The 27,613-nt window shown below is 39.6% G+C and overlaps 2 protein-coding genes across 2 annotated transcripts in view; both read left to right on the top strand.

Annotated features, from left to right (window-relative positions):
• Positions 1–296: 296 nt before the first annotated feature.
• LOC118120387 (cytochrome c) lies at positions 297–1,928 on the top strand. The gene is made up of 3 exons (XM_035175244.1): positions 297–444; positions 1,064–1,240; positions 1,340–1,928. The coding sequence occupies exons 2-3, from the start codon at positions 1,069–1,071 to the stop codon at positions 1,483–1,485; spliced, it is 318 nt and encodes a 105-aa protein (XP_035031135.1). The 5' UTR covers positions 297–444; positions 1,064–1,068; the 3' UTR covers positions 1,486–1,928.
• Positions 1,929–3,577: 1,649 nt separating this feature from the next.
• pde11a (phosphodiesterase 11a) overlaps positions 3,578–27,613 on the top strand; it is a 42,334-nt gene continuing 18,298 nt past the window's right edge. Inside the window, exons 1-10 of the mRNA XM_035175243.2 lie at positions 3,578–4,807; positions 5,686–5,844; positions 16,230–16,319; positions 16,861–17,001; positions 17,146–17,210; positions 18,715–18,847; positions 19,726–19,801; positions 23,743–23,810; positions 23,910–24,002; positions 26,566–26,616. Of these exons, the coding sequence (XP_035031134.1) occupies positions 4,001–4,807; positions 5,686–5,844; positions 16,230–16,319; positions 16,861–17,001; positions 17,146–17,210; positions 18,715–18,847; positions 19,726–19,801; positions 23,743–23,810; positions 23,910–24,002; positions 26,566–26,616 (1,683 nt within the window). The 5' untranslated portion in view covers positions 3,578–4,000. The remainder of the gene's footprint in view (positions 4,808–5,685; positions 5,845–16,229; positions 16,320–16,860; positions 17,002–17,145; positions 17,211–18,714; positions 18,848–19,725; positions 19,802–23,742; positions 23,811–23,909; positions 24,003–26,565; positions 26,617–27,613) is intronic.

Genomic DNA, 27,613 nt, shown 5'->3' with positions numbered 1-27,613 from the left:
CATAAGGGGACAGTTTGGCCTCGGTGGAGGTATGTGCTCTAGTTAGTGTCATTCTAGTTGCCTATATTTGTACTTTCACTGAAGTAGAGTGTTTGAGTAATTTTTCCTCCACAGCCTTTCATTAGTACCTACCAACAAGATCTTTTTATGTCTTTCTAAGTTTCTATGCACTGACTCGAGATCAGTCCTATGAATCCGGTTGAGAGTGATACTCAGACAAGTAGAGGCGTTAGTGGTAGTTTGACATTGCCCAGTTTCACAACAGCTCCCAGTGAACGGCGTGATGACACAGGTCAGCTGACAGATGACGTCAGAGGGTGTACCTCTACACAGAGGAAACCGTACGTTAGTGAGTCACACAGTCTGTAGTAGTGACCGAGGCAGCAGAGGACACCTCCCGGAGTTAAAACATCTCAGTAAGTCGTCTGAAGACCCAAAGAAAAGGTAAGACCCTTAACTTTTATTTAAAAGGCTCTTCTCTTTGTTTTCACCAGGCTTAGGGTCTTTTTAATGCGACTTCAATCCGTCTTTGCCGGTTTCATTCATGTGCAACGTGGTCTAACGCCGGCCGGTGTTTCCGGAGACTGTCCCTTCTCTTTTCATTTGATTATCTCAGCCTCGTTTTCACTTTAAACATCCCTCCATTTTATTCACACTAGTTTATGATACTTTCTCTTTATAACTCACAAACGTGTTTTTCCTCTTTTTATATACCAACATGATTTGCCTGTATAGAATAGGCCCGGTGTACATTATGTTTTCCCGTTAATCTTAATAGTAGAAACATACATAAACAGTGATACTCAAGAATGTTTCCTTTTATTGTGTAAAAATGTTAAAAGTGATGTAACTAAAACAGTTTGTTAACAATACCAAGGCTATGCTGGAACGCCCCCCAGCGGCTGAAGGAGAAAATACTTTTTATAGTCTTACACAAGCAGAAATTTGATTGATGAAAGTAACCTTGAATACTTGATTGTTATAATCGTTTATCATTGTGATTGTTATAAATGTAATTCTAGTAAGGCAATTAAGTGCAATTGTCCTGTCTTTCTCTGAATAGACAATATGCCAGTAGACATTAACAAAGGCAAGAAGGCATTTGTCCAGAAGTGTGCCCAGTGCCATACTGTGGAGAATGGTGGAAAGCACAAGGTTGGACCCAACCTTTGGGGTCTGTTCGGCCGCAAAACAGGCCAGGGAGAGGGCTACTCCTACACTGATGCCAACAAAAGCAAAGGTAAGAACTTGTATGTGTGAATTCAAGGTATTTTAAGCAGAAATCGTGCTGTTTGGCTAAAACATGTTTCTCCTCTGTGTCTATTCACTTTATTTCCAGGTATCATCTGGGGCGAGGACACCCTGACGGTTTATTTGGAAAACCCCAAGAAATACATCCCAGGAACAAAGATGATCTTCGCCGGCATCAAAAAGAAGAACGAGCGTGCCGATCTCATAGCATATCTCAAGTCTGCGACTTCATAAAGAACTCTACTTTGTCACACGGTGCCGTCTGTGTTGTGTCAGGACAAACTGCTCAAGATGCCAGGACTTGTCGTTCTTTCAAAATCAGGGAGAGCAGCCAGCAGTCTGAGAGATGTTGGCACTCGTGGCCAATCTTTGTCACCATTGTACCTCCGTTCTCTGACGTGGAGCAAACTATATCCCCTGGTTTTAACAGGTTCCTTTTCTAACATAAATTATCAAACCATATACTGTTGTATTCTGAATGTAGGGACTGAACGCTGTGTATTAAGTTCGCTGATTGACTGTCATCTAGTTGTTTCTCCATAGATTCATAGATTGTACTGAAGTTGTCTTAATTTGTTCCAAGAATAATAATGCCGGTCTGTTTTGGATTTCCTCTACAGTCTTTTAATGTGTCCATTTTGAATATTCAAGTTGAATAAAAGTAAGACTAAAAGTTTGTTGGAACGTGTTTGAGAGGTTATGTCCCTGAAAGTGAATATATAACTGTCAGACTAAATACATGCTTTGGGGGATAATGGCAGCTTTCAAAGTATTTTTCCCCCTTATTTTTACTATACTTAGGTAATGTAGCAGATTTGTGAATCAAGCTAAAATGCTACGTGATATATGCCAGACTGCAAGACTGGAATACTATTGGTGTGACTCGGTGCTGCTTTCATATGTATCATGTGACATACACACACAGAGAGATACAGCCCTTACTGTACACATGTGTGGTTCTTTTACAGAGGAGAGTTTTATCCCCCTTTTCTACGGGGGCCGATAGAGCTCAATGCATGCAAATAGAAAAAACACGTACAAATTAAGTGAAAACGACATCTGAAATGTTTCCAGGGTACCCAAAAAAGTGATGAACCTGGCTGTAGTTCAATGCTTTGGGAAGTTCCATCTCCACTGATGAGTAGCAGACTTCAATTACATCACAAAGCATTGAACTACAGCCAGGTTCATCACTTTTCAGGTCCCCTGAAACATTTCCGTTGTCATTTTTGGTATTTGCAGCGCGTTTCTGTATTTCAATGTGGTGTGACTTCTTGCACTGCATGTGACGTCAAATTGATGGAAGTTGTTTTCTTAGTTTGCATGTGTTTTTTCTATTTGCATGCATTTTCTTAATTAAAAAAAAGTGTTACATGTTGGAAAATGGCGTGTAAGTCATATCTTATCTTAAATGGCTCTATATTTTTTAGGATGTTGTTAGGTTGTTTGGCCTCAAACAAAGTTAGAGCAGGTAATGCTCGATGCTGATTGTGACAGTTTATGGGTGAATTTGTTGGATCAAGCTGATAAAAGCCGGTATGAGTTTGTCTTGGTGTCATGAGCTGCTTACAGTAAATACCACAACCTCTATCGTAGGTTACTAACAATGACTGCAGAATTGACCTGAGCGTCTGTATTTCCATTCCAAGTTGTGGAGTGTTGCTCCCTCTAGCGTCCAGATGCCGCACATATTCACGAATCGCATCTGAAGGAATTTGATTTTCGGGAAGACCTCCCTCCGCCAACAACCGTCGCTGTTACACAACTAGACAACACGGACCTCTGCAGATTCCCACGTTTCCTCCAAAGTTGGGCTGAGATGTGAGATAAATGCAATGTCGGGTTGCATCAATCTATTATTGATGCTCTGAAACACAGGCTCGCTCAGGCGACAGTCACTCACTTTGAATACACTTGTCGGCTCTGCAGCACCGTCACCAAAGCCCTCATGGGAATCCATTATGTGGACGACACTGAAGCATATTGTCATTAAATTATAATGCAGCCACCTTTGGTCTTAAGCTTTTATGAAGGAATACCAGTGGATTATTGCTAAGTGTAATAATAATCAAATAGCAAACACATGCACCACTAATCCACTATTTTGAAGTATATTTTACATTTAACATGTGATGTTGTGCATGGTGAGGAGATGATGGATGGATTTACCCCAGTTATCATCACCATCATCATCACCATCATCATCTTCGTCATCATCACACTCGGAGCGCCTCTCTGAGGAGGGCAAGCGGTTCAGATGGCCACAGGCTGATGCTGAGGCAAGTCTGCGCTCCTGTCTGTGTGACGAGGCGAGCGTCAGCGGGACAGAGCCAACCACAGCCAGCGTCATTTGCGCACAAGAAGACCCCAACGACGGTGATGCTCGGTAGTGGCTCTGTGTTGGATTTTTCTCATTTGCCCTACACGAGCATGAATTTGCTTCCATGTTTCTGTTTTTTTTAATTTTTTTTACTAGATGGGATTTGACTGTTTTGAATTAAGCGCACGGTGTGGAGATGCTGTGGAGGGCTGCGCTGCTGGTGCGCAAAGGGATTCTCCGTCCTTCTCCCCACAGAGTGGAAACTGGACATGCAGCCGGAGCTCCGGGGGGTGTTCTCAGCGTCTGCGTCTCGGAAGTTGTGGCATTCAAACAGTTCTCCACTTTAACCCTCAGTAAAAGCCTGGCAGATGCGATTTCTCTGCGCGCCTTCGTGGGTTTGGTTCACTGAGGGCCACCAGAAGAAGAGACATGGCAGTGCCGAATATGGTGTTCTCCGACGTGGAAAGTTTCTTGGACTCGCATCCCGAGTTATTCGAGGAATACCTGAACAGAAAGGGGAATTATAGCATGGTGGAGAAATGGCTCAAGAACCACCACCAGGCGAGCAAAAGTCCGGTGGCGGTGGCGGCTGCGGCTCCTGGCGCCGAGACGAGGGAGGACAAGAGCGGCGTGGGTAAGGACAGCAGCTGGGCGAGCAAATGCGACGGGCTGAAGCGGAGAGCCTCGCAGAAGGAGCTGCGCAAAACTTTCGCCAGGTCCAAGGCCATGAACGTGAACCGGACATACGACGAGCACGTCAACTCCAGGGCCCAGGAGCCGCTGACGAGCATGAGGAGGAGAGCTCTGCTGAGGAAGGCGAGCTCCTTGCCCCCGACCACTGCGCACATCCTGAGCGCACTGCTGGAGTCCAGAGTCAACATCCCCCAGTACCCGTCCACAGCCGTGGATTTCAAATATTACCTCAAGGAACACAACGAGAGGGAGTTTTTCCTGGAGCTTGTAAAGGACATATCCAACGACCTGGATCTAACGAGCCTCAGCTACAAAATCCTCGTGTTTGTTTGTATTATGGTGGACGCGGACCGGTGCTCCTTGTTCTTGGTGGAGGGGACCGGCAACAAGAAGGCACTGGTGTCCAAATTCTTTGACGTGCACGCAGGAACCACAGTTTTGCCCTCGATGAATTCTGGCGAAGTTCAGGTGCCGTGGGGGAAAGGGATCATTGGATACGTGGCCGAGCACGGAGAGACCGTGAACATCCCTGACGCTTACCAGGTGCCCGCTCCTCCTCGTGCATGCGTGCGCGTGCGTGCTAGTTTGTGCAATTTCGCATGAGTCACAGAAAGACAGACAGATCAAGTCTGTGGTTGTATCTGTCACAGTCAGTCATCAGGCAAACTGTGCAACATGAGTTGATGCATGGGAATCACCACCAACAGTCAGAACTACAGGTTCACACAAATCATCACTGACACAGGCCATAATGATAATAATAACTTTATTTATGTAGCATCTTTACAAAGTGGAGGACAAATAAAAACACAAATACAAAACATCAAAGGCCACAGGCAAAATAACATGTCATTTAAAATCAAAGGCAGCAGACAAAATAATACATCTCTTAAAAGTAATGAGAAAAGAAAAGCATAAACAAAACACAAGTTTTGGCAAAAGTAAAAGCCATTCGGTAAAAGTATGTTTCAAGGGATTACAGTGATAGTTTCAAGTAGGAGTTCCTCAGGGAAACTACTTTAGAGGGTTGGGGCCCCGTGTTATTCTCTTGAAGATTTAACACTTCCACTGTGTTTGTCTTGAGTTTAAAAAAGTTATACTAGATAAGTTATACCAAAAGCCCCTTATTAGAGTAGAAGGAAAGCCAACAGCAGACCTGTTATTTGCTGTCCAGACAATTACAGTGCAAATGTAGAGTTTTGTTGCTTTACTGTCGAAACACAACAGCAGCTGCCTCAGCAAAACCTCAGGTATGACACTTTGACACAGGCAACAGTTTCCAGAACAATCCTCAACCATGTTACTGGTCAATTTATGTCCATCTAACTGCACTGACATCTGAAAATTTAAAAAAGGGAAATCTTAACTTTTTGCAATCTGTGCGACACCTGTTTCACACCGTACCTCCTGGATTATTGCAGGATCGTCGGTTCAGTGAGGAAATCGACAAGCTGACAGGCTATAAAACCAGGTCGCTCCTCTGCATGCCCATTCACAACAGCGACGGAGAGATCATTGGAGTCGCTCAGGCCATCAACAAGAACTCCTGTGGAGAACTCTTCACCGAAGATAATGAAAAGGTAATTTCTTCATCATTGTGGCTGTGAGTGAAAACAATGGATGGATATGTATCCTGCTGCCTGCTTGGCCTATATACGGGATTATAACATGTGTGATCCCACCAGTCCTTGTGCATTAGTCTACATGTTCTCCTCACATGTTAAAGGTAAACGTCCATCTTCTCGAAACCCCCCAGAGTTTTTGTATGTCTGAATCAATCAGCTTTATCATTCATCTAAAGAGGCACTAAATGGACTGTTAATGACACTGGTTTGGTAATGTAGCTCAACAGTTGTATATCCTTATGCTTTTGTGTTTAGCTTTTTGAATAAATTAATGAAACCAGAATGGCACCAATCCACAACAGTCCCCTCATGAAACCACATTTACAGTGAGTAGATCCAGATATTTAGTTGGATATGCAACAAATTGCACACAATCACAAATAGCAGTCCCCTTAACAATGCACATTTTTTTCCCCATCAAGATCCATGAATTATTCTCTGAAAAATCACTGAATATGTTGAAAAACACTGTGTCTCAGAATGTTGTTTCCACACATTCCAAACAGCAGTCTCTCAAGTGTTTTAACATCTTTTTTTCCAAACCTACAGTGTATCTCAAAATTTTGAAGAAAGTGAAAAAAACCTCCTAGATCCAATCCTGATCCTGATCCGCACCAAAAATGATATAGATTCTTCCCCGACCCATACCTCATCCTCCAACCAAGTTTCATGGTAATCTGTACAGTATTTCTTTTTTGTCAAACAGACAAACAAATGAACGCAGACGAAAACATCACCCCTTAGCGGAGGGAAAGATTGATGTATACACTATTTCATGTAATGGGATAGCAAATGAGAAAACAAGATAAGGATTTTTTTGGGGACTTTGTATCAAACTTTCGTTAAACACAAATAACTATATTTCCACTTGGTTCAAATGGCAAAATGATAATTTGGTTACAGCTTTTATCCTCACACAGCAGGGATATAGGGATAGCAATGGTGGTGAAATGTGAAATAGCTCCACATCTGCCTTGTTGATTGGCTCAAAATCTGGTTCAGACCTTCATGGTTCCCTGACAATCACTTTGATGATTGCCTGACTTTTCCTCTGGCGCCACCATTAGGTTAATGGGAAGTTTTCGACTACTAGGTGGTTAATTAGCGACATCTCCATCTGCAGGAATAGAAAATTAATTGCAAATCCTAACGCACCAAACAAAGACAGTGAACATGGTCAACATTACCTGCTCACCATCAGCATGTAAGAAACATCATTGTAAGCATGTTGTTCTGCTGACATTAGCACTATAGGTGCAGTGGTGCAGCTTTGCAGAGCTGCTAGCGTGGCTTCCGACTCTTGTAGTCTTGTTATTGTTGCAGCACAGAGAAGTGAGGAGCAGAGGGAAAGAGCAGAGGCCTGAAGTAAATGCTCAGTTTCTTCGTGATTCATGTGTGGCATTTCAAAGATGGTGCTCCGTTTCTTTTAAAGGGAATACTTTTTCAAAGTGTTAGTGGTGCACAAGTGTATCAGAGCTGTCAAATTTTATGTCCCTGTTCTTATACATTTTTGCAACAGTAGGTATATTAAAGTAAAGATGGACTTCTCTGAGTGAAAAGGGGACTTTTCTCATATTTAGGCCATTTGCATGTTGTAAGTTGCATTGTGGCCTGACTATGGAACATACTATGGAAGATTTCTGTCATTGCAGTTTATTATGAGTTGAAGATGACTGTTTCTTTCTATAATTTCTGTTTCATGCTTGTCCTAAATGTAGATGCTTTCCTCTGTTTAGCCCAGGAATTTTGAATTATTACTAGATTGTATGTTTTGCTCAATAATCTATTGAAGCCTATATTCTGTATCCGGTTTCACATTAACAGATGTTATGGCTGCATGGCTCAAACACAGAGCATAATAATGGAATAAACACAAGGAGAAAAGGTTACCATATTAAGTTTATATTAATAATAATAGAACAAAACAACAACTCAAAGTGAGTATTTCAAAATTTGTTTCCAAATTGGCACCGAGAGGACATCACTGCAGAGTGTAGGTGGAGGAGTGATATATTTTCTTTTCAGAAAAGTCATGGTTAATAATTCAAAGGCGTATTGATTAAGTGGCATTACTTTAGACTGTATTTATTTATACATTCAATATAGCTGCCCAGTTGGGGATATGCAAAAACAGTTGGCACACGTTTGTTTTCCTGAAACATGAAAAAGTTCATCATCACAGTCAGAAAAAATATGAAACCTGTTTTGTTGAGTGTCTTTATAGAGTTGGCTCTGGAGATGTTGGTTGTTGATTAATTTTACATTTGATTCAGATTTTTATGTGTTGTGTTGGTAACAATATTCTGCGACGACAGAGTATAATGAAACACAATGAAAAAACAATACCCACTTTTGAACAGATAAGCACCATTACCTGGGATGATATCCACATCACATATTGTCCTCAGGGTTTGAATTTAGCTCCTGCTCTGCAGTCACATCTGTCTTTACCTCTTACCTCCTCTTTTTTGGAAACTGAATATATCACAAACATCTTGTAGTGACAGATGGTTTTATTATTTCTCAGTTTCTTTGTCCTGTCTGAATGTAACTAGTATTTTTTATTTAAAAATAGCATATTTGCCCTCAAACACAGTCTCAGTTCCTTGCTGGATCATAGGCCGTCTCTCAGCATCGTCCAGTTTTCCAAAGGCAGTATCTTCCAAAGGGCCAGGGCCCTGATGTGATACCACCAAGAATAACAACTTTGTATGGTGTATTGTACAAATCTAATATGTCTTTTATTTGACTTTTTAATATCATCAGAAATACACGCAGAGCATGTGTTTGTCCATCAGCACACTTTAAATAGATGTAGCAGAAGGGCTGTGACAAGCACACACACTGACTTGTTCTGTTATTGCAGCTACGAGCCCCCGAAGGGTGGAAAAGATGGAACATGAAAGCACAAATCTTGCTGTGCCTTTATTTTATAGTTAAGTTTCCACTGAAGCAAATGGCTGCAGTTTTTTTAATCCATCATATTTTTTTTTCTTTCTCCATTGGAGCTCTACTGTCAAAATTCCATCCCTAGATTCCATCCATTGTTCATAGCAGATCAGGAATTCCTCTTTCTTTCCCTTGTTTTGAGTATGTTTCACATTGCATTAACATCACACTAATGCGTGAGATGGCTACAGCTGAATTAGTAATGAAATGCAATGCTAGCATCACAGTGAGCTCCCAGCACAGCACAGCTGCAGCTCTGCTTTTATAGGGAATGTAATGTAATAGGAAAATATATCAGAATTTTAAAAGCATTAAATGATGCTGCAACAGCAGAAGTCATTAGAGACTTTAGTGTATCTTTATTAAAATAAATGATATTCGCCGTATACTGAAACCTTACAGGATATTTAAGCACATTTTAGGGCTGGTTTTACATCCCACGCTGCCTTAATTGTATATACCCTGCAGTATTGCAATCTGATGGGGAGCTTGGATAATGGTTCAGCCCATGCATAATTGCACTGTCTCATTATCTTCTATGGAGGAATATACTGATTGACTTAATTTAAGTGTATAAGCTGATCTCCTCCTGTTGTTTCTATATCTTGCAGTGTTATCACAATTTAACTGGTCTTTCACTTTGCACACCTTTTATCATTTTACATGTAAAATGTATTATTCACAGGTTGGCATTTTGATCAATTTCCCTTTAATAAGATGAAAGTTGCACCATGTAGGTTCCATCTGCCAAACCAGTTTAACATCTGTGTGTGTTGATTGGAAAATAGCATTTTCCCCTCACCGCTGTGCTCCCTCTGGCTTCCAGACTCGCTGTCAAATTGTCTCAAAGCAAATCTGTAATAACTACTTTCACACACATCCCCAATGTAAATCTACAGCTAAAGGAGAGAACACAATTTCTTCTGATATCGCATGTGTTTAATTCATTAATATATATATGACCATAAAAAGTTTTTTTAAATCTTTATTATTATTATGATTAAGAGCCTTAAGGTTATGGTCTGGACTTCAATACAGACTTCTTATTGGGTATTCATTTTTTAATATAGCCCTACCAAAGTTATTTTTTGTTTGCAAATTAGTCAGAGAAAAAACTTATTTGTGGACCTACAACTGTGCCTTGGGGATGCCAGATTAGGACATTGTAGTCATCTGCAACAAATAGTGATATTTGAGTGGACAGCTCTCAAAACAAGTAAAACATGAAGTGATGCAGAGTAAGAAAAGATGCAGCCATGTGTCAGGCAGATAGGGATTATTGTTTGCCTTCAATAGGGCAAGTTCAAAATGTTTGTGTGTTTTTTGAATCAAGGATGTGTGTGACTGTGCAACTGCATGTTTACTTTAACCAATCAATTTAGGAAGTGCAGAACATTTAGAATGAAAACCTATTTCTAACATGATTCATACCAATGCAGCTCAATGCCCCTGAGTCATCCAAACACAGGTGTCCAAAAATTTAAGACAAACTCAAATAATGATGTCCAAGTTCCCCTCAAAACCAACAGCTGGATGGAATATTGACATTGTTTGAGGAGAAGGCATTATGTTCCGTCTCCACCCTTTTCTCTGGATCAAAGCCTGATCAATACATTGCAGTGTTGTTATTGGCCCATATTAGCTTTACTGATATATCAATAACAGCTAATTCAGTCTGTGGGTAGATATAGGTAGGCGGCTGTAATTGCAGAAAATACAGAATATGTTTATATGCAGTATGTTTTACTGGTACAGTGGCTTTTGAATTGAATTAACAGCCTTACAGGTGAATGGGTGAACAGGCAGGAGAGATGACAGGAACAGAAAACAGGATGCAACATGCACAAGAAGGTAGCAGAGGAGGGTGGAAACAGGTGTGAGAAAAGGGGAGATCACAGGAGGAGAATGGGAACAGAAGAGGCAGGACTGAGGACGCCTGATGGGTGAAAGGAGCATGGCAGGTCTGAGGAGCTGAGGGGAGGTTCATAACGTGTTCATAACGTGTTCATAACATAACGTGTTCTAGGAACCATGAGCACAGGCGGGAGACGAGGTCTGAGGGGAACTGAGAAGCAGACTCCGGCACTGCACTCTAGTTTCAACGAGTTACCTGTTTAGTAATTAAAGAAAACAAATATTCCATGTACAGTTTTCAAATTGCATTTTTAATCGATAATTTAAATGAACAGAGGATTTTTTTTTTAGAACTGAACATTGCCCTGTGGTGCTTTGCCACACTGCATTGTTATCTTACAGTCAATAACTGAGGTTTAGATAACGAGTAGGCTGGAAGACATGATTGTTGTAAATCACCAATTATTTCACAGTTTACACAGAAAGGATATATTTCTTTTTAGGTTGTGTGCAGACCGTTTTACAAAGTGCAAGAAAACCTCAAAAGAGATGCTGTAGTTGGAAAAGTCTCTTTAACTCGGTAGAAAAGTTTTCTCATTGGCCACAGGGAGATTCACCTGAGGAGCCATAAACGTTTACAAAACCTGACCAATGTTACTGAACTGATGCAACATCTGCTGTTCAGTTATTGTGACCTCTCCTTTGCTCCTAGCTTTTTTTTTCATGTATACCTGCATACATGTGTAGAACTATTTTATAATAATGAATATAGCAGCACTGCAGGTGTTGTACAGTGTTTATTTGATGTCTTGTAAAAAAAATTAAATAAAAAAAAAGCCCCTTGATCTCAACCAGACCATGCACAATATTGTAAATGTTTGGTTGTATGAAATTAGGGGTTGCAAATCGTTCTTTTCCACCTGCTCTGTGACATACCTTATATTGCATGTTGCATGATCATGGACCATAGATCATGATGATGGATCGAGAATCAGAGATAGTGATGGCGGATCATGGATCGTGATGGTGGATTGTGGATCGTAGGGGCATCTGATTGTCGTGGGTTTTTTGGTAGTTTTTCCTTACTCCTGTTGAGGGTTAAGGACAGAGGATGTCGCACCTTGTCAACCCCTATGAGAAAAATTGTGACTTCTGAATATGGGCTATACAAATAAAATTTGCTTGATTGATTAATGTTATTCATGCTGCTGTTTATGTAGATATTCATGTTCTGAAACAGTGACTTCATTTTTGTGAAATTTAATGAGGTGTGTATTCCTGTTGCATAAATATTTGATGTTACCTTCAAAAGAAGCAATCATTGCTTAGTGGATTTGTAAAACTGCTGTTTGCTCTGCTGACACCAGCGGGGGGTCCATATGAGATTGGAGAAAATGGAGACCTTTTTCCTTCTTTTTTTTTTTCCTGAGAGCAATTCTTGGCAAAGCAACAATGGCTTCATCTTACCCCATGTGCAAAGTGAGCACAGCTTTTTAAATGAACTGGTAGTTGTAGTTTGCAGGAGTAAGTGGACAAGGAAAGTGTTGGAGTCGCAATTTATCTTGGTTTGCCTCGTATGAAATTCCAGTTGTGCCAAAGGAAGTTGTTGAAGTTTCAGGAGCCGCCTGAGCTTAATGACTCGGTCAGTTTCTTTGGTTATTAAACCACTCTTTACTGGTCAGTCCACGGGCAAAAACGTCTTGTTTGTAATGCAACCTTGTATAATGGCCTGGCTGACAGAATGTAATTAGAGGAAGCAGTGCTTTTCTCGGGTTTGCCTGTTAGTTCCGCGGGCAGATCCATAGCCAGATCCCCAAAGTCCAGCTCGCTAATGAATCTGCTCCTGCTGGGGCTATTGATGGCCACTGCCTCTCTGGAAGATCATTATTAGACAATTCCAAAGGACAGCTGAAATAGCATTATGTCAGAGCTTATCGCTCCGCGTCATCTGTTTTCCGTGTCTGAAAACAATTGCACGAGGCACTTGATTATGTATAATGACTGAATTAAGTGCATAAATTTAATTTACTCATTAGAGTGACAGACTAATATTTCTTATGTTATGATTAGAAAGGATTTTGATTTAGTGATTTAATTAACAGTGTCATAATATGCACATCAGTGTGTCATGTTAGAGCAGAGGAATTCTATTGAATTTGTTTTTGAAATAAGCACAATACTATATCTTTCATCTTCATAGTTAGAATCATTCAGGATAAAAACACAATAAAGCCAAATGGGTAACTTCATTGTGGTGCTTCAAAGTTCAACAAAACAAAACTATAAAACCAGTTAAACATGTGTTCTTTCAACAAGAGAATAACAGATGTGATGTTTTCCTCTCATTATAAGATCTGCTTTACACATTACTGAGGGTTTGGAGCAGGATTTATATACAATCATGTATGTTTTTCCTTATCCACGTTTGCATGTATACCTTTGCTTCAACAATTATTTCTTGTGGTGGCCAACATGCTTTTTAAATTCAGATAGCGGTACCACCATTGAAATATAGAGTGATAAATTAAATTCATGTCGCTAACCCAGGAGACCTGTTTGATTGTAAAGAGAAACTGTGGCAATTAGAGCCAAGGTTTCACAGCCTTTTTATGTCTGCGGTGCCATTTTACGTCTGCGATGATCGTGAACCCTGCAATTAGGAGTTGAAAAGTCGACATGTGGTTTTTATCAACAGTGAAAGCAGAGTAAGCTCCACATGTATGATACTTAAATACTAATGCACGTTTTGTATTTACTTTTACTCAAGTATATCACAAAAATATAAATAACCCATATTGGACTATGGGTTCCTGCAGGTTTCAACTAGTTAAATTAATGAATTTTGAAGACCTCAATGAATGAAATTTTGGAACTATATTAAGTTTGACACATTATCTGAGTACCAGAATAACTTACCCCATGATTTAAGATTGTTATACTGCGAAAAATTCTTAGTTAGTAGTATTATTGCAGCATTCTAATTATGTACTGCTAGGAAAGACCTAAAATACATGGAGACATTACAAACTATGCATGCTGCCAAAACGTTCCTCATGAAAAACAGATCTAAAGTGCAACAGAAGTACTGTTGAATGGAAATTAACATAATTTAGACTAACCTAAACGTATTCAAGACCTAGTCTAATTTAAGGCCTAAAATTCAGATAATTCAATTTAAGACCATTTTTTGACCCAGTGGAAACCATGTATTGATTTGTTCAAATGTTCATGATCTAAATCCTCACGTAGGCCTAGAACTCAAGCCTGTGAACCTGTGGACTACCTAAAAAATATTTTGAGCGGTCAGAGGTACACGCTTCACATTTTCATCACAGTGCGATAAGATTGCGCCCCTTACATGGTCATTTGGGGCTGATGAGTAAGTGATACATTATCTTTTCTGAAAGGTGAAAAGAGATATATCCCTGTATCAGCAGCCACAGCTGAGTAACTTCCCATTCATTTATTGTCGTAGTGTCCCTACCCTCAGGTCGCACTGAGGGCTGGTAAATATAAGTGGGTTTGTTGCACTGATTGTATTGTTTACACAGCAGCACAGATGCTAAATATAGATATCCAAACAAAGAGGCAGAGTAAGGAAGCACACAACCCTAAATCCTATTGATTCCATGTTACCGGGTCCCGAGTGTCTCCCAGATAAGGCCACATTGCGGAGTAATTGCAGTTGTGTAGAATTCAACCTGTGTATTGTATGCACTGCAGCCACCTCTTTGCGTCTTCTGCAGACGTCCGTGCATATTGTTGTTCATTATGCATCAACAGCGCTGAGGAAGGAAAGAAATGTAGTTTGATTCCAAACAAGTGAGACGCTGAATCGATTTCAGGACACATATTAACTATAGTCATTAGGCCACATCAAGTGATTACATTATTTATGTGAAGAAAATATGAGTGAAAAAAATGTATTTATAGAATCAGCCCAAGGCGTAAGTGTGTATGACTATTCAGTCAAATGGTAAAATGTCAGTTAGATTGATTTATTTGTCCTAGCGAGTAATGATGCCAATGAAAGGCCATTTCTTATTTGTTCCAGTTGAAAAGCTTAAGTTTTCTCGGATGCAAATAGAACCCGTTTTTTTTCTTCTAACAGCTTTAATTATATTGACGGTTCAAAAATATAACATTACAAACTTTTTTAGCAAAGGAAAATGGTGACACCATTCACAGCCATGCGGGGAAATTGGGGTTTCAGTATCTTGCCCAAGGACACTTGAAAAATGCATACTGGAGGAGCTGGGGATCAAACCACCGACTTTCTGGTTGTTGTACAACCCGCTCTAACTTCTGAGACCTTGTTGAATGCTTCCTCATTACACATTAGTAAATGTTTCATGTCGGTATGTGTTTTAAATTTCAACAATGTTAATAATCGAGTTTAACAGCCATCATTCTTGATCTTTGCAGCCTTTTTTGTTTGCCCTTTGCACATTCCTGGTTTGTTCTTGTGAATGTGAAATCTCAGAATTGTCTTGAGGGAATTCCTTCAAATTTGGCAGAAATGTTCCAGGAGGTACTGTATCAATATTGGATGACATACCCAGTACTCTGACTACTGACCTTATTCTGAAAAAAAAAAACATTATTTCAAATATGACGATTGCACGAGTTGCTAATAGAATATTTCATATTCCATCTTATTTTACAAAGCATATTCTGATTATGACGTCAAGCGGTTGTAGCTTGTCGATGTTGCGAAATTATGTGAAAAACTTACCTCAATTATAATGTGATGAAGATGTCTACAAAATGCAACTAAAATCAGATTATTCCACGTCTTCATTTGCTTATTACAAGTATGACTTTAGTTAGACAATCATAAAATGCCTTTTACTTGGCAGTGTCTTATCCAGACGATTATCTTGATGAGGTTAATATTGGATCATTAAAGTCCATGTAAACTTAGACGATACTGATGACAAGAAACCGGGTGAAGGAGAAACCGTGGTTAAGCTACTTATTTTAAGGGAAATTGATACTTTCAAGTGTTTAGGCGCAAACATCACATTGGCAATATTTTATAAAAGTTTGCAGGAACATCGTATGGCCTAGTGGACGTAATGATGATATGAGTCATAATCACACTATGCTTTATAACCTGTAAACTGGAATATGAATGGGATTGTCTATTAGCAACTAATGCAAACATCATAATCTGAGTAATGTCTTATTCTGAATAAGGCCAATCGTCAAAATACTGGAGTCCATGTAAACTTAATCACTGTCACTTCACAAAACTCACTTCTGGCTATAACCCAAGATTCATATGGTGATTATGAAATTTAACAAACAAAATAGAACAAAAATGTCGATTGGATAAAACCGAGAAGTGATTTTTATATACAAACATTTTACGTACGAACGTCGCCCTAAGCTCAACTTCCATGTTACATCATTATGTTCTGCAAAAACACTTTTCTGGCCAGTATTCAAGCGCCATAGCTCAGGATCACACATAGAGCTGGTAATTGTAGTTTCTGTACGTAGCTCAGTAATGACTCTGTTCAATATGTCTACAGGTGCTGCAGATGTACCTGCCATTTTGTGGTATCGCAATCTCCAATGCCCAACTCTTCGCAGCCTCAAGGAAGGAGTATGACAGGAGTCGGGTAAGCCCACGAACAAGCCTACCCCCCCACAGACCCACCCCAGATCCCTGGGATCATTACTTCCTCCCCCTGACGCTGCCATTGCGGCTGAATATTGATCAGGTGCAGCCCACTTGGTTTTGCGGAGCAGCCCAGCATGGACCTTTTCTCTGGATGTGTAGCGGAGGGGGATGGGCCTGTATCCAGATGAGGGCCTCCTCCCTAATCTCAATCTCCCAGGGAATGTTAAGAGATGCACTAATTCATGTCATAAATTGATTTATGATGGAAGATAACATAATGAGAACACAGTTCCAGAGAACTGAGGGAGAAATGAGGAGACACCATATGATTTTGATGTCTTTTAAGTTGTATTGGCAGTGCCCTAGATATAGGGCCCAATTTACTTTTATTGGGGAAATGATCCTGATATATCATCCTCTTGGTTTATGGTTTGAAAGAAATAATACTAATAATAATAATAATGGCAAGGCAGAGTTTTATTTAAAAGGTCCCCATTACGACTTTCAATGCCAGTGTTTTTTCTGTTGCATGTGTCCAGTCACTCTTGGAGGTCGTCAATGACCTGTTTGAGGAGCAGACTGACCTGGAGAAGATTGTCAGGAAGATCATGCACCGTGCCCAGACATTGCTAAAGTGCGAGCGCTGCTCTGTTCAATTGCTGGAGGATATCGAGTCACCGGTACTGATTTTATCTCTGCTGTCCAACTGTGTATATCCGTCTTTCTGAACATTTGTGCATGGGCATTTCTGTGCTTTCTGTGTGTATTAGTTATAAGCATTTTCTCAAGATCTTTAGTAAATCGTTCTGTTTCAAATTTCTCAGGTGGTGAAGTTCACCAAGTCGTTTGAGCTGCTGTCTCCTAAGTGTAGTGCAGACACTGAAAACAGGTATGTATGGTGTAACATCTGCCCTGATGTAACCTTCGTACTAAATAAGCATGCCTTCGCCTTTATTTGCTTTTGGAACCACAGCACCTGTAAATTCTGCTCATAGCTTTGTCTGAATCTGTAAAGCCTCCATCAAGGACAAAAAGTAAGGGAAGTATACAAATTGAATACACCGTAGTGTTGTGGGAGTAAGATGCTGATTCTGAATAGAAGGCATACTGTAGGAGCCCTAATTAATTGGGTTTTCGCTGCTGCTCTCCTCTGCAAGGCATGGCTGAGTGGAGGAGGAGAGGCTTAATATTGTGTGGGATGTTTATGGATGAAAACCAAACGCTGAAAGGAAGACAAATTATCTCCCAAGCCCTGCACTTGCCATATCTGATGGTCACTTCGAGTCAGAAGTGACGGCCACAACAACCATCATAAGACAAGAATCATAAGAGATGAGTGGTAGTCAAAGAAATGTCAAGTTTGCTTGACCGGCCAATTTAGTCCGACTGGCTAAACATGCTCCCTAGTGGTCTGTGTTTCTGGTGACACATAATTTAATAAACAGCCAGTTTGTGATTTCAAGTGATAAAACTACACGGCGCTTGATATAAAGCTGAAATTACAAAAAGCACAGCTTCTCTGCGATGACCCACAGTCTTCCCAAAGGTTCATCTGAATAACAAAAGCGGCTGTGCAGGATTCATGTGTGTAATTAGGTGAATGAATTTGGTGTCAAAAGGCGAGCAGCGAACTGTAGGTTTTTCTAATGTGCCTCACAATCCCCCGCCGCCCCCCTGGGCAGGATAATGTTGAGCGAGTGTAACGTGCTGCTCGTGTGTCTGAGGTAGCTAAATGACTCGAGAATGGAGAGAGGAGGAAAGAAAGACAGAAAAAGAGGAGGGGTGAGGTATCTTGCCATCTCACTCATGAGGTTCATTCACCGTGGGTTTCAGATTCAAAGCTGCGTCACTAGATCAAAAGGATTCGAAAGATCTGACATCAGCGTCTCTCCGTGTTTATTCTAATGAGCCGCACTGAACATTTACCATGTTGTGTTTGAAGGTATGAAGTCAGTGACAGCCTGCTGCAATAAATGTAAATGGGAAGCCTGAGCAGGGCTGCAGGTGTTTCTGTGGCAGAGTGTGGGGGCGTCTGGCAATGAGGAAGACAATCACACAATTAACTTTTCATTACTTCATAAGCTGCAGGAGAAGCTCACCGATATCTACTGTAGGAGAACTTCATTAAATGAAAGTCGACGTAAAGAAACAGGGTCCACAAGGGGGAATAACAGAGGCCTTCTGCAAGCTTGCAGTTTAGATGTGATAGAGAATAAGGTTTTTTTTTACTTTGGAAGAAATAAAAGGGGTATTCTTTATTTTCATCAGTGAATGTTGTGTGTTGGAAAAATATTTTAACCTCTTCTGGGTAAAAGCAAGTGAACACATTTGGTTTAACAGTTTCCCCTTTTCTATTTGTTGTGTCTTCTTTCCCTCTTATTCCCTGACCCCAGTTTTAAAGACAGTATGGAGAAATCCTCTTACTCAGACTGGCTCATCAACAACAGCATTGCGGAGCTGGTAGCCTCCACAGGACTCCCTGTGAACATTAGCGACGCCTATCAGGATCCACGCTTTGATGCTGAGGTGAACACACACACACATATATGCTCTTTTTCAGAGTTGACGTCAAAGGGATTTTATCTGAGTACAAGTCACAGTTACACATTTATAATTAATATCTTTGAGTATGACATCATAACTAGACTTACCGCTTGGTGATGAGGACATTTCACCTTTCGTCAAAGAGGCCTGTTTAGTTCCACTGGCTGCTGTGGTGCTTTGAACCTATATCGGTGTTGTTTACACCATAGACTGTATAGAAATGTGGACGAAGCGTCTCCACTTCCTCCCACTACACAGAAATGAAGCCAAAATATTCTGGATAGGAGCACTATTGATCTCTGTAGGGTAAAGACCCTTTCAGACCAGGAAACGATAACCACCCCAGCCGTTGATGATGCTGCATAGGTACAGCACAGCAGTCCGCTGTGGGACTTTCACTATGTGTGCCGACACACGTCTTGTGTTTATGAATTGGTAAAGATTTGAGTACCCTACTTTTAGGAATATTAACTTATTTTAGTTTTTAATGCTGTAGCAGAGCAAACGTATTGGAAGCAGTTTTCTCTAAATAAAATTAAAAGTGAAAAAATGGGACTTATTTGGAAAAAAGCAGATTGAAAACATGTAAACTATTAGAATTTTTGTTATGATTAATTAATTTAACCACTCATCACCTTGATTAATAAATTGGTCCATAAAAGTTAGGAAAATACTGAAACAGGTCCATCACTGTTTCCTGAAACCCAAGGTGATGTCTTCTAATTTCTTTTTGGGTGATTATGGAGATTTTTATTGAAGTTCGATTACCTTTCTCAGTATAATGTTCATGGAAATGTGTTTTTTATGAGGATGAATGTTAGTCTTCATACTATCACTGTATTTACACCCTTTAATTCTAGGCAGACCAGTTCTCGGACTTCCACATCCGCTCTGTGCTTTGTGTTCCGATATGGAACAGCAATCACCAAATCATTGGTAAGTTAACAAACAGGGCTTCCTTCGTTGCTGATCTTACTTGATAGATGAATATAAAAATAGATATTTATGTTGGTATGAGGTGATTAAATTTGGAGAAGTCTAATACACTTTGTGGCCAAAGAATGTGGCTACGTACAGAGCCACAGGGATTTGTTTTCATTTGAAGCCACAGGAGCATTAGTGATGTTGTCACTGATTGCGAGGCTCGCAGTCGGCCTTCTGGCTCTTATCAAAGGTGTCAGATGGTGCTGAAGTCATGGCTGTGTGTGGTCCACGACAGTTCTTCCACACCAAACTGGGAAAAACATCTCTTAGACCTCTCCTTACATGGGCATGGTCATGTACAAACAGTGAAGGACCTTCTACAAACTGTTGCTAGGATTTTGGAAGTACATAATTATCTAAAATGTCACTGTATGTTGTAGCAATAAACGCTTTTTTGATTGGGAATGCAAAAAAAAATAACGCAAAAAACAAAAGTGCTCACATACTTGTGGCCACACGTTTCTATGTTTCAGATTCATATTCAGCACTGACATTGTGCTGCACTTACATGCTCTATAATGTAGGTTTTAAATGTCTTTTCTTCCATTATTGCTGCATAGCAGACAATAGGGGATGCGGAGCCTGAGCGTGCGATCAGCTGAAGCTGCATGTGTGTGATTAGATCCATGCTGCACCATCACTGGAGGTGGAGTTCCCCTCTCCTGGCTGTGTGCTTTGTGTTTGTGAATCAGCCCCCGGGCCAACACCACACTGACACTCTGATAAATCATTGATCTCTCATCTGGTTTGCGTGCTTGATATTGCAGGGAGGAGCAATGACAGCAGCTGAATGTTAGGTTTTTATTTAATCGGAAAGTGATCAGCATATTTTTTTTAGCTGGTTGGTTAAAACCTGTGTGTGTGTATGTGTGTGTGTATTATGTCCATGTATACACATTTTTTTGCGTAGGTGTAAGTGCATTTGTCGGGGAGGGGAGAGAGAAGAAGCAGTGAAGGGGGAAAGAAATGGCGTGTGTGTGTGGGCGGCACCTGAGGATCCGGAGTGAAAAACCATTATACAAACACAGCAGCAGGGGATGAAATTCTCAAGTCAAGGATTCATTCAGTTAGAAAACAAATGTCCTTGTGTCATCTGCCAAGGTCTCAGCCAACTCCTTCAGAATGTGATGGCAAGAAATACTGTTATGATTAAACCAAAAGAATGAGGTTTATTGTCAAATATCAAATGTGAGGAAAATCCATTTTAGCACTTTTTTTTAGCAACATGTAGCAAAATTCACTGACATAAATGGAGCTGGTTCTCTTAAAATATCAAACAATCAGATTAAATAGCCATTTCCTTTTTGTTTCTATCAAAATTGGAGATAAGGCGAGTCAGAGAATCACAGATCAATTTTTGTCATAAATTCATTACGTCACAACAAGGTAACATTTAAATAAGTAAATTAATTATTTTGCTAAATTGACTTAGTATTTTGGTAACTCCAGTTTGATTATGACGAATTATCGAGATCATACTCAACACTCAAAACAGAGCAGATCACCACAGACGTTTGTCAGATTATTATGTGATGCACAATTAGCATCAAATCAGCATTTTCATCACATTAAAGATGTCAATGGTAACAGATGGTTATTGGCAGCCCTCTGATAAACTAAGGGTGCACCAGGAATGGATGGATCAGATTATGATCACGATTAGCATATTCGATATGTGATGCTGAGCCGCCTCACACTTCACAAGGATCTTAAACTAAATTTGTCCCTGAGAGACAGAGGGTATTTTATACAACTCTGTTTGTTGTTCCACAATATGGAAAAAGCATTCATTGCATGTTCCATTATAATAAACAGCTACTTTATTAAGATTACTGTGAGTTGAGTTTGGTTAGGGTCAGTTTAGTTGTTTGTAATGTGGTGTGTTCCCTCGAGAGTTTTAATGTAGTAAGCAGAAAACCACCCAATAGATAAACAGCGTTGTACAGCTACACAAACACTGTGGGTTTGCATAAAAACTAATAATGGAGCTGTGAGTAATTATCATGTTATGGTTTTTGATTATCTTTCATGATAATGGAAAACAACACTTGTGACAGTGGGAATGTGGTGTAGTTAAAGATTATGTGATGGCCACAGGGCTCGAAGCAGCCATTTCATTTGCTTAAATGCTTGGGGCCACCTACGCTTTAACTCGTCACAAACTACATGCTAATTACAGAGACGGCAATAATTGATGAGAGACAACATCAACCCTGTACTTTAAATTTAATGACACCACGATGAAAATTGTTCTTACTAATCTGTTCACCTCTGTAGAAAATGTTTCTGTGGCAGGTTTGTCTGACCTCCTGGAGATTAATAAAATAGACATTTTTGAGCAATTGCTTTTTATATGGAAGGGTGTTAAGGCTTTTTTTTTTCATTTTGGGAAAAAGTAGAAATGTTGTGAATAAAGTCAATTGGTTCATTAGTCCTTACAGGAGTGACTGCAATCTGTAGGAACATTACATCCTCAGAGTGTAAAGGTGTAACTATCGATTACCTTGCATTTGTCAATTATCACTTATTTCTTGCACAAATGTGGCCACCTCCTCCAAGTTTGCCTGGTTTCTTCTTCTGAACAGACGCAGCTTTCGGCACAATCTCTTCGAAGAACACTGATAAAAGAGAAAGAATGTCCTTGTTACTAAGACAAAGCACAACTTCACCAATTCATCTACAAAACTAGGTAGTTTAATTTAATCTTAAAAGTTGACTTTGATCTTGAAAGTTTAAGTTTGTTCCCATCATTTTGACTTTATTCTCAATTTGACAAATAAAAGAAAAAGATGGATTTAGTTCAACTTTATTCCCAACATTTCCACATTATAATGCTTGACATGCTTACTTATGGCCTTAACACTCATCTGTAATTTTTAGTATAGGCTACATCCACACTAATTCTTCTTTTTAATGCATTACTGTTCCTTTGTTTACGTCTGCCATCCACACTACTCCGGGAGTTTTTGAGCCCCTGAAACGGGGAACTTTGGAATCGCTGCCGGTCCCGTCATAGTTTGAAAACGGGACAGAAACTGGCAGAAACATATTTGGAAAAAAATGACGCATCGTCTCATTCTTATCAATCACAGCTCGCTAACCAGCTGTTGGTCCAAGAAAAGAGACCCCTGGTTTTTCTTCTCACCATTGCTGTTTCTTGTTCTCAGTGTTTGCTGCAAGCAACAGTAAATAGACTATCTGCTTTCTGTTTACTTCCTGCTTCCTGTTCCCAGTGTATATGCATAATGATATGCATTTTCAGGTGTGTTGGTATGGAGGCAGACTACTTCTGATACACAGCCTAACTGCTAGTCTAGACAGAGATCATTTTAAAACTGAGTTTTGAAATAAAGTTTTAGAATGGAGCCATAATTATTTTTGTGTGACAAGAAATGTCAGTTTCATCATACTAATTATACATGTGTGCTTTATCAACCGAAACCTTTTTCTGTTTTCACTTAGATGATAAGAGAAGTCATCTAAACAAGGAATACTGCTGTCACATAAAGAGGCTTGGCAGCACCGTGACTGAATTCCTTTCAAAAAGATCATTGATTGAATTACACATCCAGCATTTAGTTTGTCATAACCATGTGTCAGTGTTAATTTATATGTAGTGGTGTGCTCATCACTATAACTGTTTTCACCAAGCCTCCTGGTATTTTTAATATAGTTTGACACAACAGATACCACCATTGCTATTTATGTGAGGGGATGTTGTTTCTGTGCTTAATTGCCATTAATAATGCATGTTAGTCAATGGCATAGAGTGTGTGGGTCTGATCCTCTTTTAATTGGAGGCAGGATATATGCACCAGAGCCTTGCAAATACCAAGCTTTAAAACTTGATTGTTAAGTTCCTATTGTATGAATAAACTCACTTTGTGTACCAGGTGTCGCTCAAGTTCTGAACAGGCTTGACAGGAAACCATTTTATGATGCAGACCAGCGTCTCTTTGAGGTATTATACCTGTATTTGTACATTTTCTATGTAAAGTATTATGTGGCCGTAGTAGAAATGGTTGTGGTAAAGTGTTTGTGTTTTTAATTCTGTTCTTAGGCGTTTGTGATCTTTTGTGGACTGGGCATCAACAACACTATCATGTACGACCAGGTGAAGAAGTCTTGGGCCAAACAGTCCGTGGCTTTGGATGTAAGAACACAACATCTCATTTGACTTCCTGCCTGCCTTCCAAGTTATTAAAAACAAATCATCATCTCTCCTTCAAATTGCATGAAAACATTACCATGCAAACTGTAATGCTGCTTCAGAGAGTTGACTTCAGTGGATTCTGTACTGCTCCTGCTCCCTACTACAACCGACGGAGTCTAGCAGTGTGTGCATTCTGATTAGATCAAATATCTTTGGAGGCGATCTCATTTATTCTCATGCCCCTACACAACCCCCTCGCAAATTAAACAAGAGAAATATGTTAGCATGCTACACACTAACTTTAAGATAGTAAGTAAACCCACAAATGTACTAACAGAGGCTAAAATACAGACATTTCTATGACAAAAAATGTCACATACCTCTGCAGTGGAGTAAAACAGGACATTGAAACCCATAAAACATACCTGACGAAAAGAGCCAAATAACAAAGTCCTCTGGTCAATTGTATACGTGAGTAAAGCCCCTACACAAAACAAACAACAGAAATATGCAAGTAAACGTATTAACGTAATAACAGACTAAAATATGGAAATTTCTACAACTACATTTTTACATAAGCTCTCCCATGGAGTACAACAGCAAAAAGGGCAACAGGCCATTTAAACACAAAATCCTCCGCTCAACTGCGGTCATAAGTGAAGCACCTACACAATTTAAACAACATAATTACACAATAACTTTAGGTTCCTTAAGCGTTTACACAATAAAGTGCATTTCCATTCGATATAATAAAATATTTCTCTTAAGCAGGTAAAATCTAATGTGACAGCTACACATGAAAATGGTCTATGAATTAATAAACCCAATTAAATTGCCAAACTACAAAGCATTGCAAATTTTAAAAACTAACGTATATAACATTTGTCGCTGAATTAGCTGTTTCTTAAAATGGACAATGACTTAAGAAATGAACACACAGATTCATTACTAATTTATCACACACAAACATAGCGTATGTCAATTACCTTATCACTGGGCTGTGCACCATCAACATACAATATGTGTAGCAGTCATGCTAACGTCATGAGTTTTAGCTAACTGCTGAAGAATATGTCAATTAACTCATTACAAAGAAAAATCCTGCTTCAAAACCCCACTCATCGTTCGGTCAGTGAGTCAACAAAACACAGAGGAAACAACACAGTGAACATATTAAAAAGTTCAAGAGCTAACGTGCTAGTAACGTACCTGGAAAAGGTGCAAATGTAAATACGACACTTCCTCTGAGGGCGCGTCACCGAGAGCTCCCCCTTCCGGACTCTGCAGGCATCACCAATCAATCACGAGCAAAGGCTGAACAGGTAGATCACAGACTACCACAGATTATAGGTAACTCTTCTCAGGTATTGTTTTCTTTTTAAGGTTTTAACCCTATTCATCCTTTTTTTAAAATATATTTTAACCTCTTTACTGAATTTAGACACTTTTTTAATGAAACTTTGATTTTATGAGACATTTTACATTCTCACCTGTTTATAAATCAATTCCATTTTGTCCCAATGGCTGTTTTTAATTCTCAATAAAATCAATCCATCACATATACATGTCATAGATGTAATAACTATTTACACAGATTTTGTGTAATTCTAAAAACATTATACACAAATATAAAATCAAAATATATTATTATATATTATTTTGACTGCTGTATAATTTGTTAGTCTTCTTCAGTCTCCATTTGCCATGCCTGTATGTTCATTGTGTTTATGTTAGCCTCATGCCCTCACTCAGAGGATTTTTTCGCTGCTCATCTTATTTGTTCTTCTATTTCATTATCTTATTTTTCCTTCCCTGTCAACATACGCTTCGCGCTGAAACATTTACCCAGAACTCACAGGAAACAATGGCTGCTGTATAGGGCTAATATAAGATCTGACTTATTCTCTCTCAGGGGGTCCTCGTGCTTGGCTCCACTTCTTAGTCTCATATTTCTACAAGAATGTGCGCCTGAAAAAAAGTGCTGATCTCTTTTTGCACATAACCTTCCCCACAAAGGTTTTATTGAAAATTAATGAGAGGCGGTGAAAAGCAATCCCTCATCTGCCCTGCAGTATGTGGCCGTCCAGCACACTGGCCCAACAGTTTGTCCTTAGATTAAAATAGGGAGCTTTCGGGTGCATTATAGTTAGTTAGCACTGCTCTGTTTCAAGATAGAAGACGTGGAGAACAGAGAGATATAGAGCAGTCAAAGGAGGGAAACAGAATGCACTAATATGTAGATGCATCGCTCCTGGCAGCACTGAATAAACATGAGCGTTTATGATCAAATAAGCAACTGCAGGTCTGTGCGAGATATTTCTCTCAGGAAATGAAGGGAACATGGCGATGGAACATGGCGATGGAATCCGGGATGGCGCTTCTGCTCTTGTAGACTGTTCTAGAGGCGAGTGTTAGCTTCCTTTTCTGGAAGATCTGCCGAAATGCAGGGATACAAATGTGCAGCAGTCTCATCCGTGGCCACAGTCCTGCTCCTGGAGCCCTACTGGTTATTTTTAATAAACTGAAAAATATCCTGAGTGACACCGTGTCATTATTTTTGCAGGTGCTGTCTTACCATGCCACTTGCTCCAAGACTGAAGTTGACAAATTCAAGGTAACAGATATTCACATTTGCCTTTATTACATTTGTCTCAGCAAATCCTATTTGTTTCTCTCAATATTTACAGTGGTCTGGGGGATTCGTTTTTCAAACTCTGTGCTCAGCACAGATATTAAAGTCACATTTCATGACACTGTTGTTCTGAAGCCTTTGTCTGTTTAACTAGAGCCTTAAGTATCTCATTCCTGCATTGTGAGCTCATAATATTGTAAAATTGCTATTCTAATGTTATGAGTACAAAGTCACATTATAATGAGAGTAAAGTCGTAATATTGTGAGAATAAAGTCATAATATTACGAAAATAGAATAATGTTGTGATGTTACAAAAATAAAGTTGTAATTTTAGAGGGAGTAAGAGAGTAAAACTCCAGTGAGCACAGGTTCTCTTTGTTCGCTTATTTCCATTACACCCCCTATCTGCAACTAAGATATTCTGGTGCATTTTCAAGGAGAAACGTACCTCTATGTCCACGAGTATCCATGAATTTCAATGGGGTTTATATGCTGTTCTCTGATTAACTACTGACCTCCTTTTAGTGTATTTTCCCTTAATGTTGCTAAAAGGGAAATTGCAGCTGAGTAACTGTACACAAAGACTCTTCTCCCACAAAGCAGAGGAAGAGGGATGATTTGGACTCTTTTCTTACACCCTAGTGACCTGGAGTAATCCAACACATCCTTTGACAAAATAGGTTGCATACGTCATTGCCTGCTTTCTGCTGCGGACGGCGTCTCCTGTAGTCTGCAGTGTGTGTTTACTCCTGGTGTGGATTACAATTTATGATTATCAGGTTTTCTCTGGTGGTGCAGATAATTGCAGTAATATAATTTCATTGTTCTCCTTCTCACTGTGTTCCCTTATATGTAGTTTTGGTATATCAATTAAGACATATTACAGACAATAACAGTATTAAAGGTGCATCATAATTTGACTGAACCCCTATGTTTTATTAAAGTGTGAAACAAAAACAACTGCAGTAAAATAGATTT

This window comes from Hippoglossus stenolepis, chromosome 13, assembly GCF_022539355.2.
Source record: "Hippoglossus stenolepis isolate QCI-W04-F060 chromosome 13, HSTE1.2, whole genome shotgun sequence".
NCBI lineage: Eukaryota > Metazoa > Chordata > Actinopteri > Pleuronectiformes > Pleuronectidae > Hippoglossus > Hippoglossus stenolepis.
The sequence above is the reverse complement of the archived record's forward strand: the minus strand, read 5'-3'. Positions and strand labels throughout refer to the sequence as shown.

Coding starts and splice junctions, on each gene's coding strand:
- LOC118120387 (XM_035175244.1), top strand. CDS start 1,069: ATGCCAGTAGACATTAACAAAGGCAAGAAGGCATTTGTCCAGAAGTGT. Junction 1,241..1,339: donor TGATGCCAACAAAAGCAAAG/GTAAGAACTTGT, acceptor CTTTATTTCCAG/GTATCATCTGGGGCGAGGAC.